General features: G+C 33.5%; 1 protein-coding gene across 1 annotated transcript; it reads right to left on the bottom strand.

The window, feature by feature from the left end:
* Positions 1–467: 467 nt before the first annotated feature.
* LOC125058312 lies at positions 468–13,215 on the bottom strand. Its single transcript, XM_047662380.1, has 7 exons — positions 12,334–13,215; positions 11,128–11,225; positions 10,856–11,042; positions 10,674–10,733; positions 3,513–3,702; positions 2,473–2,653; positions 468–2,106 (listed from the first exon to the last, which is right to left on the bottom strand). Exons 1-7 carry the CDS (start codon positions 13,157–13,159, stop codon positions 2,065–2,067), a joined length of 1,584 nt encoding a protein of 527 aa, XP_047518336.1. The 5' UTR covers positions 13,160–13,215; the 3' UTR covers positions 468–2,064.
* Between the last annotated feature and the right edge of the window lie 1,609 nt (positions 13,216–14,824).

The raw sequence follows: 14,824 nt of genomic DNA, 5'->3' as shown, positions 1-14,824 counted from the left end.
ATCGGAGTGACTACTGTGTATTTTGCTGCCTCAGTAAAGTCAGTCAGTAAATAATTTAAGATTCGTATCTGAGTATAAATATTGTGGCTGTATAGTGTTATTATAGTGTAAGATTTTTAAAAATAAAGTTTATATTATTGGAATAAATAAATGAATAGTTGTACAAGTCTTAACGTCGAAACCACGAGAATATAAGTGCGTGCTCCTATTTCACCATGCCTCCTGCTGATAGAGGACAAATCTTTGTTTTTAATTTATTTTATTATTATTTATTACTTAAGATGTCACGTGAGTGTATGGTTATGTTGTGTAATGTTTGCAACTCCTTACAAACGTTATGTAAAATAATAGACTTGGCTATTAAAAAGAGTGGCGGAGAGTTTATTACCAATTCTTCTCTTCCGTTCTACGCCCGTGAATTGAGAACTGGCAATAAATTTAAAATTAGAAGCATTTCATATATATATATATTTTTTTTTGAATTCATAAGTGTACATTATGTTACCTTTATGAATAAATGATTTTGACTTTTGACTTATAATTTTGTGAATGTTTAAAATAAACGCGTATATCAGGATAAATTAGCAATAACTGTTAGTCAAGTTTAGATATTTGAATGATCCGAAAGATATATTTAATTTTGATATGTTGTAAATGCTTATATAGTAAAATGTTATTACGAATAGTGTGTTCTACTCCTTCGATCGCTTTAACAAACGTCGCTCCAGTTAATAGATATTATTTTTTACAATGTCGCTTGTCGATCGATTTTCTATCAGGAAAATTGCTACACAGGTAATCATTTCACGGTACACGAACATAAGAATATTGTGTTACATTGTATAAAGATATGTTAGGCTTATAAACGGTTTATTCATTTCGGTGTTATTTTAGTTTAATTAATAATGTACAATAGAAGTTTGATTTTTTTTAGTAATATAAACTGCTATAAATAAATGTAATCATATATCTATCATTTATAGTAAATAGTTTTCGCATCTATAAGCGTAAATATATTTGCTAACATTTACCACATATAAAAAATACAAAGGTCTCCACAAAGTTTAAAGTTTAAAGCCTGATCCATGCATTTTAGATGATAAAACAGGTTCAAAATTGCTATGAAAGTTTCTTAACTTGTGTCAATAAAGTTCTTTTTTTATTTAGACTGCAGATGTACGATCTGATTGTTTTATATTTTATATAGTGAACCTTGAACCTGAGCTTAATAAATAAAAATAACACCCATTTTAAAATAGACACCAAAAATATTAGTAATAGTGCATCGATACTACATTAATCTAAATTAATACGTATAATCATGATTTTTTTAAATAATCTTTCATATTTACAGTTGCTTTAAGCAATATTAAAACTAATTTAGTATATGATATACTAAAGTTTCGTTGTGTTTTTTTAAAGAAAATATATTTCAAATATCTGTTTTTGTTTAAGAATTACAATACTAATAATTTCACCAATTTATTAATAATTCCCATTTTATCGAAATTTTGCCTGAATCACTAAAGTCTCGTTGATTTACGTTAGCGGACAAATTATTTCACTTTACATTAAACACTCGATTGTTAGTTTATTATTTATTTGTGAAGCTAAATAAAACGATGACAAACTGTATAAATTCATCATATTACTGCTGTGAAATGCGTATCGAATATTCATAATTTTCGTGTTATAATTTTCTTACGCTTTTCTGATACCTACTAACAGTAGTTCTTGCCATATAACCTATACACTAAAGTAAAGTTCAAGTTCTCAAAATTTTACTAGTCAAAAGTAGTAAATAATGTCCGAAGTCTCAAAATGTACGTGCTTCTTCGGAAGCACGGCGAATAACCATCAAGCTGGACCCTTTGGACTCCTATCCTCTTCGGGTTCATTGATCTCTATTTTCGGTTTATCTCCGTCTGCTTGAGTAAGCACTTCCTGGACATGGATGGTGAGCTCTGGGCGGACGACTTGAGTGAAGGGCAGCAGCGCTCCAGCCACGTCCATAGTGTTGTTGATGTTTCTGTGCCATAACTCGAGCACGACGCTGCGCCGTTGCTACTTGTAGCGAGGGGGGCCCAGCCAGCCACAGCCGAAGACCTTATTACATATAGTGATATAGGAAAACTATGTGTTATGAGTACACAGATTTAAGAGATGAACAACAAATAGATGTTTTTAAAAACCTTACCTTTGAAATGACGGAAAAATAAGTTTATTTTTGGACAGAAAATCAAGTAAATCTATTAATTAAGAAATCGTAATTTTTTGTTGTGCATTATGTATATTTCTAGTGCATTAGCTATAAATGTTTCCTACTACCAAACGTTATAGTCTACTTGAATAAATCGATTATTATTATACTTTCAGACTTATAACTGTAACAACTTTACATAAATAGAAGAGAAAACTTAAGACTTGGTTATATAGTTATTACTTTGAGTAAAACACTTTATTCTAACTTACCTGGCAGACAACAAGGGATAATAGCAATAGTGTCATCAAAGCCAGAACGCCCCACATGACCCCAAGTTGAGTTAAAGCAAATACATAGAGAGTACGGTGGCACCACTTGTTTGGGTCGAAGAGGCTCGGTGCGTAGTCTGGCCACATGATACCCAGGGTCCAGTAATTGCCAAACGCGAACCTAGAATTAAACATATTTTCAAATTTATCAAGACTATACTATAGACTATGTTATAGTAACGAAAATATATGTTTCTATGCTACTTTATAAAAATAACGTTTCTACAATCTCGTCTAAAGTTTTCAAGTCAGGCTTAAACTCATTAGTTTCGATAGAAACGTAGAAAAAAATATACGAATTAACAATGTCTATGTAAATCGCTGACAATAGAATGTCCAATAGCACTCCCCCACTCGTGAAGCCCTCTCGGGAAATGTCCCAATTAGCGACACAAGAACGTTTGACGAAAAAACGAGGACAAGTGCGGGTGTACTGTGTTGATATAAACATACATTTAAAGTTTTTAAAGCCTTATATTAAAGTAAAATTGGAGATTTTTTCCAAGCATTTAGTTTACTGAATAATGTTTTGTAGATAAATCTACAACTCCATATGTATGTAAACAAATTAATATTCTTCTTCTATATTAGTCTTCACATATCAAATCAATGTATACAAAATATTGTAAAAACTATTTTAAAAGAGTAAGTATCGAGTTTCTTGTCCATTGTGCAACATATGAATCGACCTTTGGGACTCTTCCCAAAGAGTCACTAGTTAAAGAGCAACTAGAGTAATTTTTTTAATTATATTTTTAACTTGTAATTTTGACTGTCAAAAATGCCTCTTTAATACCCTAATTGAAATAATTTTATTAGACTTTGGCTTTATTTGCAATTGAAATGGAAAAGTATAGACTTTTTGCTAGTATTTCAATGTTTTAAGAGTAGAAACAAATTTAATTGCAGCTGGTGAATCCTAAACACAAACGACTACTTCATTCAAATTTTTAATACTAGCTTAATAAACATTAATTTACCATCCCATAAGAAACGCAGTGAGTGAATAGGCCAGTATTTTCTCCGGCACCGATGCTGAAGAGTTAGAGTTGCGGCTAGCCAGCTGTGCCCACAATAACCAACAAATACCAGCACCCCCTGCTGCACCTCCCACCACCATATAGACAGGTAGACGAGGCTGCGCCGGACAGTCCCGGATGTATTGAACGCCTATTATATATTCATAAAGACATGAAAATATTAATATAAATTCCAACAATACGAAGAATTGCATAGCGGCTAGTTGGCATAACAGTGTTATGCAGAATGCGTAGACTTGATAAGGAAATCTTCCTAGAAGTGCTTTCTGATTATTTTGCACTTATATCAAAATGTGCTAATCATAAATACGTTACAATAAAGGAAAATGTAATTAATAAGGTTTCTATGGAGGTAGACCTATTTGTTTGTTTTCTGACTGAGTTCACGATAGTGCCTTTTTTATTATACGTTATAAGATGTACGTATATGATAATTTCATTATTTGTATTTTAACTGTATAATTATCCGGGTGTATGGATTATCGTGCAATTCTATAGTATTAGTAATTATTGTAAAGATATAAAAATTATGTAAGAAAATTAATTTAATAAAAATATTCTTATTTAAATATATTCTATTATAAATTCATATATGTTCTAAAACGTGACGAAAATAATCATAACATGAAATACTCAAATTACCATGTCATATTGTTAAAATTATAACATTATTATAATATAAAAAAAAAAAAAAAAAAAAAAAATATGTTTATTATGGAACGTAAGATACATGTATCACTTATTCCACGTCATTAAATTTGAAGGCATCCCTACTCATCGGCAAAGAAGACAGAGGGTGTAGGCCGAGAGAAAAAGCCGGCGTAAAAAACTCTCGGTACTCTTTTAAAACAGCAAATCATCAAACAACACTTATTTATAACAAATATCGCAAATTAATTAGAAGTAGCCTGTCTAGTCCCAGGCCCTTTTATCAATTAGATAATCGTTGACTTTATAGTAAGCCTTTTTACACAGCTTTTCTTTAATACATTTCTTAAATTTATTGAAAGGCAGTGATAAAAGAGCTTCTGGGATTTTATTAAAGAAGAGTATCCCTTTCCCCAAAAAAGAATTACTAACTTTAGATAGTCTAGTACGGGGAAATTGCAGCCTGCGTTTGTTCCGTGTATTAACATTGTGCGTATGTTCTATTCTAGTAAACTTATCACTATTTTTGTATACATACATAATATTTTCATAAATATATTGCGAGGGAAAGGTAAGTATATTAATTTCCTTGAATTTATCTCTAAGAGATTCCCTACATTTTAAATTATAGATTGCACGAATAGCCCTCTTCTGCAGGATGAAAATAGTTTCGACATCAGCAGCATGACCCCATAATAATAAGCCATAAGTCATTAAGCTATGAAAGTAACTAAAATAAACAAGTCTAGCTGTATCGACATCAGTTAGAGAGCGAATTTTTTTAACCGCGTAGGCTGCAGAACTAAGTCTCTTCGCCAATCCGTTAATATGAGGGGACCACTGAAGTTTTGAATCCATGGTGATTCCGAGAAATACAGTTGTATCATCCAGATTCAATTCCTCACCGTTTATAATTGGTCTAGTATCCATAATCCTTGAATTTTTTGCACAAAATTTAATGCATTTTGTCTTTTTTGCATTAAGTAGAAGGTTATTCATACTAAACCAATGGACAATCGAAGACAGAGCATTGTTCACATCGTCAAAATTTGTTATTTGTCGTTTGATTTTAAAAATCAAGGACGTGTCATCAGCAAACAAAACTATCTGATGTTTTCTCTCTACCATGAAAGGTAGATCATTTATATAAACAAGAAAGAGGAAAGGGCCAAGAATTGAGCCCTGTGGTACCCCCATATCTACTGCCGACCCAGAGGACCTCTTACCATTCACTTCAACCTTCTGAGTTCTTCCGTGTAAATAGGAAGTCAGAAGATTCAGTGCGGTATTCTTGATGCCATAATGGCGGAGTTTCCCGATTAAGGTCTCGTGTTGGACACAATCAAATGCTTTGGATAAGTCGCAGAAAACACCTAAAGCGTCATGCGACTCCTCCCAAGCCTTAATTATATATCTATATAACTCAACACCGGCATCGGCTGTCGAGCGACCCTTGGTAAAACCGAACTGATTATTATGTAATAATTTGTTTACGTTAAAATGACTTACCAGTTGATTTAATATAATTTTTTCAAATATTTTACTACAAGTAGGTAGTACGGAAATTGGTCTAAAGTTACTGGGGTCGGACATACTACCTGCTTTAAATAATGGAATGACTTTACTATGTTTCATTAGATCGGGAAACTCGCCACTTTTAATACAATTGTTGAAAATTATAGCTAGATGGGGAGCAATTACATCAATTATGCTACTAATTATTTTTACAGAAATACCCCAAAGGTCGGTAGTGTTCTTAATATCTATGGTTCTAAATATCCTCACTATATCGTCGGCACCAATGGGTCGGAATATAAAACTGACCTTGCACTCGTTTACATTATCTTTGAGCAGCGATTCAGCGAGGGCGGGAGATGATTGAAGAGACTTTGTAGTCGAAATTGGAATGTCAGAAAAGTACTTATCAAAAACAATCGCTATCTCTTCGTTAGATTTGATTATAGTGTTATCGACACATAGTTCGATGTCTTGATTGCGATCCCTGACTCTTCCAGTTTCACTATCAATTATCTTCCAAGTCATTTTAGTTTTATTGCTACTATTTTTAATCTTGTTTTTAATATTTAAGGACTTGGCCGCGTAACAAACTTTCTTAAATAATTTCGAATAATTTCGAACATAAAGAATAAATTCTTCATTATGATTGTATGACTTTTCAGCGTAAAGGTCATACAACCGTTGTCTACTTTTATAAATTCCCGCTGTCGCCCAATCACTAAACGATTTACACTGCGAATGAGAGACTTTCTTTGGGGTAAAGATGGTGTTGAACTCTTTATTAATACAATCACTTAGATTGTTGTATTGTATATCAACGGTAGTACCTACCGGTAATAAAGGTAGGTGTTTACCTATATTATGTCTAAATCTCACCATTCGCTTTTTATTTACTGGAACAAACACACTGCTCTTATTTACTTGTTTCACCACTTTACATTTTAGCGCCACTAACTGTCCACAATGATCTGAGCTAAGATCAGTTGTAATTGAGGTTTGCATTGCCTCTGCATCTGTAAATACATTATCTATACATGTAGCAGTGGAGCTTGTAATTCTAGTGGGCTCAAGAAACAAGTTAACAAGATTGTAAGATTTTAATAACAGATTGAATTTTTTACTAATGGAGGTATTTTCTAATAAATTTATATTGAAGTCACCACATACAATAATATACTTATTGTTCTTAAAACTAACTTTACACAAAATTTCCTCCAACTTTGCTTCAAAAAAATCGTAAGATGCACTTGGTGGTCTATAAACACTTAAAATAATGCAATTCTCAATCTCTATACAGGCTACCTCCAAAGAGTGTTCTACAGACAGACACACGATGTCATTACGCTCTTTATACTTTAAATTTTTATTAACAATAATCAAAGAGCCCCCATGAATCGCCGACAATCTGCAAAACGAACTTGCAACTTGGTGCTGATCAAAGTTAAAGATGATTTGGCATTCTCTAAGCCAATGTTCGGTAATGCATAGGACATCAATTTTTCTTGATTTTAAAAACAACTCCAATTCTAATTCTTTGCCCAACATACCTTGCATGTTTTGATGCATCAAGTTTAAACAGTTGTTGTTAGTAATATTACATGTTTGTGTTGAGCTGAGTTGTACTAAATTATTGCTAGAGTTTGCCTCTATTGTCACACTATCTAATTTAAATTATTAATACTTAATGAAGTGCTACTGCAAGTATCACTACATTCTCTTAAGCTAAGCTGCTCAATAGAAGCAGTTGTCTCAAAAGCTAGCTGCTCAATAGAAGCAGTTGTCTGAAAAGCTAAATGTTTAGCTTTAGTTGTAAATAAAAAGTAAGATAGCATAGTAGCTATCTGTTGTAAATAATAATTAGGTAGGCGGAACCTATCCTTTGTCAATACATACTTATTTTTAAATATACAATTTATGTCCATTAAATTAGGTAGTGTACCTAAGTCACAATTTAATTGTATATTGTTAGTAGTTAATGAATTGTGCAATAGCATATTTAACTTATATCTAATTTTATTTTCCTTTGGTGCACCTTTGATGTAAGGAAATGTATGCAAGACAATATTCTCTACATTAAGTGATTTTAATTTATCAATAAATGACAACAATTCATTTTGTCCTACATTTCCCCTTCTCCCAAAAAGCAATATTAAAGTTGTGTTATTTGTGTAATTTCCACACAAGACTTTGTTGAAAATGGTTACAGGGGTGGCTCCGAGCATACAATGATTTGTTACAATTTTGCCGGAGGACTGATATAATTTAGTACCAATATTTTTCCCTATATCATCACTAAATAACAGAATTTCACTTTTATTTACACTGACTTTTTCTATGAAACTGTCACTCTGCACACTGGGCTCACATGATAACAATGGAGGCTCCGCATTTGTCCCATTAAAACCACACTGGCAATTGTTGGTCAATGACAAGAAGCGTTGTTCATTGTATTGAGACAGTAGCAGAACCTCATCCATGGCCAATATGTGCTCCCCTATTTGTTGCTGGGCACAACTATATTTATCTGTCATATCTTGAAGAGAATTATGAAGACTTGTAATCCTAGAATTTAATGTGAGAATGTCAGTTTCATATTTATTCTTTACTGATTCAACCTCACATGAAAACATTTTACATTGATTTAAAACATTTTTATATTTTTTTGATAGGTTTATATGATTTTTGTAAATATTATTTCCATTTATTAATTTTTTAGTTTTTTTAATGAATTTTTGCAATTTAATATATTTTTTTAATTTGTTTTTGCTGTTACAATTGAATTGAGTTGATGTATGTGACACAGAGTCATCACCTGTCAAGTCAATTGTTGCAGTGGACCTAATACAGTCTTTACCTAGATTTGAGATGACCAGTTCTTCATACAGACTTTGTGTATGAGAAGACTCTAATTTGTTAATATTTAATTTAAGCTTTTCAATTGTTTCATAGGCACAAGAGAGTTGAGACCGTAGCTCTGACATGGCTTTTAAATTATCCTCATATTCAATGGCACAGCGGTCAAAGTTGCCTGTTTGTCTTTTAAGACGGTCTCTTTCCTCCTGTGCCTCCAAGCAAAGATTGTGAAGCCGAGTCATCTCAGTTTTCAGTAAAGTATTTCTATTAATTACCTTCAACGTCTCGATTTCGTTGTCATTCCTTTCAACAATTAATTGTTCACACTGCTCCTTGTACTTTTTTAGTTCTTGGAGCGCGAGTTGGAGTTGGCTTTCCAACTGGCGACTCTTAGCACTACGAGTAGTCATTGTTTATGATTTAAATTACTTACTACTAGATACAATCATTCTTACTTAGCAACATGCTAAATGAAAGAAACTAAGCGAGTTGATTATAAATACAGTAAAGCGATTCTATTAATTGAACAAAGTTTGTTAAAGCTTTTAAATTGGAAGTCAGATTTTTATAAGATTGATGATAATTAAAACGCTAGAATCACACATTGAAACGTATTTAGAATATTAGGCATGTGAAACGTTACGTTACGTTTTGTCTACTCAAAACTACGCAACAACTGCGCCATTGAAAAAAATACATGAATAGAGAATATTAATAATAATTTTGTAAATTTTGTATGTATTCACTCTTTTTCCGTATTCTCTGAAAAATATCCAATGTTGAAATGTGATTTACGCGCCAGTAAGATGTAACGATATTATTTTAAAACGAATTGTGTATCTTGTTCGAGTTTCGTTAGGATGAGAGCTTGTGAAATATTAATCGTCTTACACTCTACGCGATTAAATTATCGTTGACATTTCAGACTTCATGTTAAATTTTCAATGCTCTTTGAAATTAATTATTATAGGAATACTGGAAATTTCTATTTAAAATTGAAATTAAAAAAGTTTACATTTCGCGCATTCTCTCGCGATTTACCATCGTCACTTGCGATTTTTTTCTCGTACATTATTAACCAATATTTTCAATCAATCGGACCGTTTATTAAAAATAATATATTATTTATTTGCAAGAATATGGTACAAATATTATGGTGGTACAATCTAAACTTCCATGTGGCATATTCTGCCACACAAATTTGACAAAGTAGTTATGACATTACATTATCAATAATAGTATCATAGTCAATTCTGATATTATTTTAATTAGTATTATGATAACAATATATCATTTGTGAATGTTTATAAATACTATTCTAATTAATGTACGAGTATATAAATAATTCTGTTTCCTTCTAAGAATACTATTTATTTAGGTTTTCTAACAGATATACAAATACAGTATATTGTAGTAGTAATGACAAGTAAATTAACTACATATTCTACTAATAAAATATGAATTGAGAGTCTATTGTCAGGTAGATATTAATTCGAATGCGTGCTGAATATTCATGAAATATCCGTATATTTCTGAATGTTCGGAATTTATATTGTCTGTCAATTCAATCAATGTCCTGTTGTGTATGTCGTATTTCCATGCTTTTACATGTGAATATATTGAAAACACAGAAGTTTTTTTATATAAAGGAATGTGTGATAGTTATATATAGGGCCACGATTAAAGCAATTTTTTATATTTAATTTTACAGAATCTCTTATGGACGTCACTCGAACCTGTTTCAGAACATTGGTTTTAAGAACCCTTTTACCGAAGTCACTCCGTATCTTATCCTTATCCTATCTAATATCCTAGCTATATATCTATGAGCTACCAACCCTTAACTTCTTGTATAATTAACATTTGTCCACCTCCCAATCCCAATCTAATCTTTGAATTATCTTACCAGTTCGCAGATTCTGTCCCAGTTCCATTTTTCTAATAGTCAAAAAAATAATTAAATCGTAGAATCGTCAGTCGCCTTCTGAATTATTTAACTTTCTTATCAAATTGTATTAATACGCAATGTGTATTAAGTAAACGTTTTTGATCTAAAAATGTACCGGTATAATTTTAACTTACCCATAATCATCATAATCACTGGGAGAGTTGACAGGACAGCTAAAAATACTGTCATAACAACTGAAAGAAATATATTACATATATATAAAATTATATTATTTTATTATTTAGAAAAATATCTTAACATAATCTATGACTTTTTTGACATTTAAAGTAAAATAGTAGGTTCTTAAACTACTTACTCGTTCTATTCATAATTTTAGCAGCTCGGCAGACAAAATCTATCGTGCCCGTTGCTTCCATATTAGCATCTTTTAGCTGATACGCTACTGAACCATATGTAGTCAAACCCACACCCAAACCCAGACCCGTGCGGTCATTATATTTGGTCTGTTCGCCGCACAGCCTTCGTTGCTCATCACCTGACACCTGCATTAATTGAAATTATAAATATACTGTATGTTATTATTATTTAAATGTACCATCTTTATATAATAAAACAAATAACTCTCACTTGGCTCACAGAACTGGACGCTCTGCGTGATCCTGTATCTGATAGGCCGGGACGACCTCCCAAAGACGACCGATACGGGGAGACACGGCCTCTGCCACCTAAGTTTAATAATATTAATACTTGTCTTACACACTTAGTCTTACGAATATCAGTTTTACAATTGTTCGTTCGTTATTCTACAAATGTGAAGAGGTGCAAAAGTCCGTCAATATGTTCTTGTTTTTTTTGATATTATAATAATAATCTCGTAATATTGAGTATGCGTTAAAATCGGCTAAATTGGGCAGAACCCCAGGTCCAGATAACATCCCAGTTGAGGTCGTTAAACTCTTGGAAAGTGTTATTCAATGTATATTCCGAAGCAACTATATCAGAGGGCATTGAGGGGTTAGAGGTCGGTGTGAAAGGTAACGGAAAGATCATCCACAACATTCGCTATGCAGACGACACTGTTTTAATAGCCTCGTCAATGGAAGATCTACAAACGCTTGTTAAAAAAGTTCATGAAACTAGCGAAAGAGACGGTCTGACTATTAATGCAGTAAAGACGAAGGTGATTGTCATTTCTCGAAACGACAGGTTTAGGTCTTAATTCATCTGTAGCTGGAAGAACGTTGGAACGGGTGCGGCAATACAGGTATTTGGGAACTCGGAGGTCTCGAATCGAAATTGCCCGAGGATCTTTTAACAAAATGAAGAAAGTTTTGTGCTGTCGTCACTTGACTCCATTAAACTCCGAGTCCAACTTCTGCTTTGTTACATATGGCCAATTGTGAAGCTTGGACAATTAAAGGAAATACCCGCCGGCACTTAGAGCATTTGAGATGTGGTGCTATCGTCGCATTCGTATAAGCTGGATCCCGACGGTCTCTAACGAGAAGGTTTTGAAACGAGTTGGAATGTCGAAAAAACTTTTGCAGAACATTAAACAACGGAAAGTTGCGTACTTGGGCCACGTGTTGCACCATGACCGCTACCACCTTCTTCAATTAATTATAGTGGGTAAAATCCAGAAGGAAGAAATCATGGCTTCGCAACATTCGGGAGTGGCAAGTATTGCAACGAGAGTTGCAGCATATGGCACAGGACAAGACACGCTTCAAGATACTGACGGCCAACCTCCAGTAATGGAGAGACACTAAAAGAAGAGAGGAAAGAAGTATTGAGTATATAAAAGAATATTATAATTAGAAACTAAATTCTTACCAGGTGTTTGGCTTTCATCACTTGCTCTCCTTTCCCTCGAAACTAATGGTTCTTGAAAAGTTAACGTCAAACTTCCCCTGGGGCTTAATCTTGACGCGTCTATATCTCCAGTGACTAAACTGCCTCGGCCACTTCTTTCAGATGGGGCAATGCTGCCCCTTGGACTCCTTTGAGATTCAGGTATCAATGTACTTCTAGGAGCCCTATTCAATTCGGCGAAGTCTTTTTTTAACGCATCTGGTGCTACACTGCCTCGAGGACTTGTGCGAGGACTTGGACCCAGGTTCTTTTGGTTTCTTGCAGGGTCAATTTGTATGCTTGCAACCGAATGTCTAGGACTTCTACCGACGTCTGGCACTAAAGAGTTTCTAGGCTGGTTCCATGATGTTCCTTCTGGGATTAAACTTCGCCGTGGTGTTCTTGCAGATGCGTCTGGAATGATACTGTTGCGTGGAGAGCGATTAAAGTCTTGTGGGTTTAAGCTCAGCCGAGATCCGTAGGCCTGTTCGACGCCAAGATTGTTCCTTGAGGGTGTGAGTGTGTTTCTTACAAGTGTTGTTTCTGGAGTGATAGAGTTTCTAGCTGACCGTGTCTCTGGAACGAGGGAATGACGAGGACTCCTTTGATAGTCCAGAGCTGCATCTGGAGCAAGACTCGCTCTTGGGCTGCGTTGTGGTGGAGGTTCTAGTTCATCGTCTGTTTCTGTAGTTGCTAATGAGGCGCGTCTCGACGTCTGTGCAGAAGGTCTCGGAGATCTGGTCTGAGGCGATGTTGCCGCACTTCTTGATGCTCTCCGGCGCCGGGATGACGATGTTCTGTGTAGCATTGTTAATTAATTTCGATTAACAATGCATTATTTTTTAGATCCTTTCAGCTTTACAAACATCTGTAACAATAAATAAAAGAACAATTTTGAAAACAAGCAAAAGATTAGCATTGAAAGTATACAATTTTACTATTACACGTGAGCTTTAATCGGACATAATAATATATTAAATAATGTATAGCAAGAATTTTCCGTTAATTCTTATAAAAAATTTAAACGACAAACAAGTATACGTTAATACGTACTTCTTCTTAAGCTTTAAAACTGAAAAACAAGCTCAAATATATTTCATATTCAATTCAGGAGTTGGAAACATAGTAAAGCTGTCTGAGACCTCAATTTAAAGTTTGAGCGAAGCGTCCAATATCTAAATTATGTTTTGAATGGCTCCGAAGTAATCACTCTAATTTGCGTCCAAGATGTTCCTAAATGCGGGAATCATGTTTTAGACTTTAATCTCAATGTTTTTATTATAAATCAAAACGTGACCGGAATCATAATGAACATTTTCCTTTAAATTAGAAGCGGGAAACAATATTGATATTAGAATCTAATGAGATGTAAGTACTTTCGTGGTGGCGGTATCTTTAACGTAGAAGATAATGTATACGTCAAGCCGCGATTATCGAAATCGTAGAAGTTCGCCAAGTCGCTCGCAGTGATTTATTTAGGATTATAAAAATTAGCTTATGTTGGTTGTCATAAATATATATTAATATGTAATTGAACAATCAACAGTGATGTTTATAAGTTTTATAATTAAACCACCTGACCTAGGCATTATCTTATCATTTCATTATAAACTCCTAACATTGTTGGTTGTGTCAATTTAGCTTTTAAACTTCGTCAATTACCAAATACGATAAAGTTTGGGCAATATTCTTCTGCACAAGCGGCCCGCTGTGAAACTATAATAACTTTGCATCTGCCCTCACAAACTTAAATAAGTAGGCTTCTACGTGGCGAATCTTATATAAACCAATTTGTTAGCAATTTATACATATTATATCGATGTAAATGCTGAAGTATTATGATTAGTGAATATATTAGTGTTAGCCTAGTGGCTTCAGCGTGCGAATCTCATCCCTGAGGTCGTAGATTCTATCCCCGGCTGAGCACCAATGGACTGTCTTTCTATGTGCGCCTTTATATTTCATTCGCTCGAACGGTGAAGGAAAACATCGTGAAGAATTCGACGGGGTGTGTCAGGCACAGGAGGCTGATCACCTTCTTGCTTATTAGATTGAAAAAATATGATCATGAAACAGATATAGAAATCTGACCTAGCGCGACTGATTTTTTTTAATATCTTAGTATTAGATATAAGATGTACAAAGTTGTATCGTTTCTATCGCAAGAACGTTAATTCTTTATGATATTTAATATTTATATTATCCTGATATACGTTTTTACATAGTTAGAAATATTCTGGGGTAATAAATTGTCGATTAATAAATGTATAATACAAAACAACGGAGTAAAGTTTTGTGTTCAACGTTTTGTTTTCCACGCCGTTGTGAGTACTTCTATATTTCACCAGAAAGATAGGAATAGCTCCAATACTCAAAAAAATACTATTATTTAAAAAAAATACTATCATTATCCATCCAATTAATAAACAGCTAACCTGAATCTTAATATACGAGAGCATATAAAGAAAGTTTT

The sequence above is a fragment of the Pieris napi genome, chromosome 2 (assembly GCF_905475465.1).
Source record: "Pieris napi chromosome 2, ilPieNapi1.2, whole genome shotgun sequence".
Taxonomy (NCBI): Eukaryota; Metazoa; Arthropoda; class Insecta; order Lepidoptera; family Pieridae; genus Pieris; species Pieris napi.
Note: the sequence above shows the minus strand (reverse complement) of the source record. Positions and strands in the feature narration are given on the sequence as shown.

What these genes read in the sequence shown, in the direction of transcription:
- LOC125058312 (XM_047662380.1), bottom strand. Translation starts at nt 13,159, where the DNA reads ATGCTACACAGAACATCGTCATCCCGGCGCCGGAGAGCATCAAGAAGT. An exon ending in AGTGATTATGATGATTATGG is followed by an intron (nt 3,703 to 10,673) that starts GTAAGTTAAAAT and finishes AATATATAATAG; the next exon opens with GCGTTCAATACATCCGGGAC. An exon ending in TATCCCTTGTTGTCTGCCAG is followed by an intron (nt 2,107 to 2,472) that starts GTAAGTTAGAAT and finishes ATATGTAATAAG; the next exon opens with GTCTTCGGCTGTGGCTGGCT.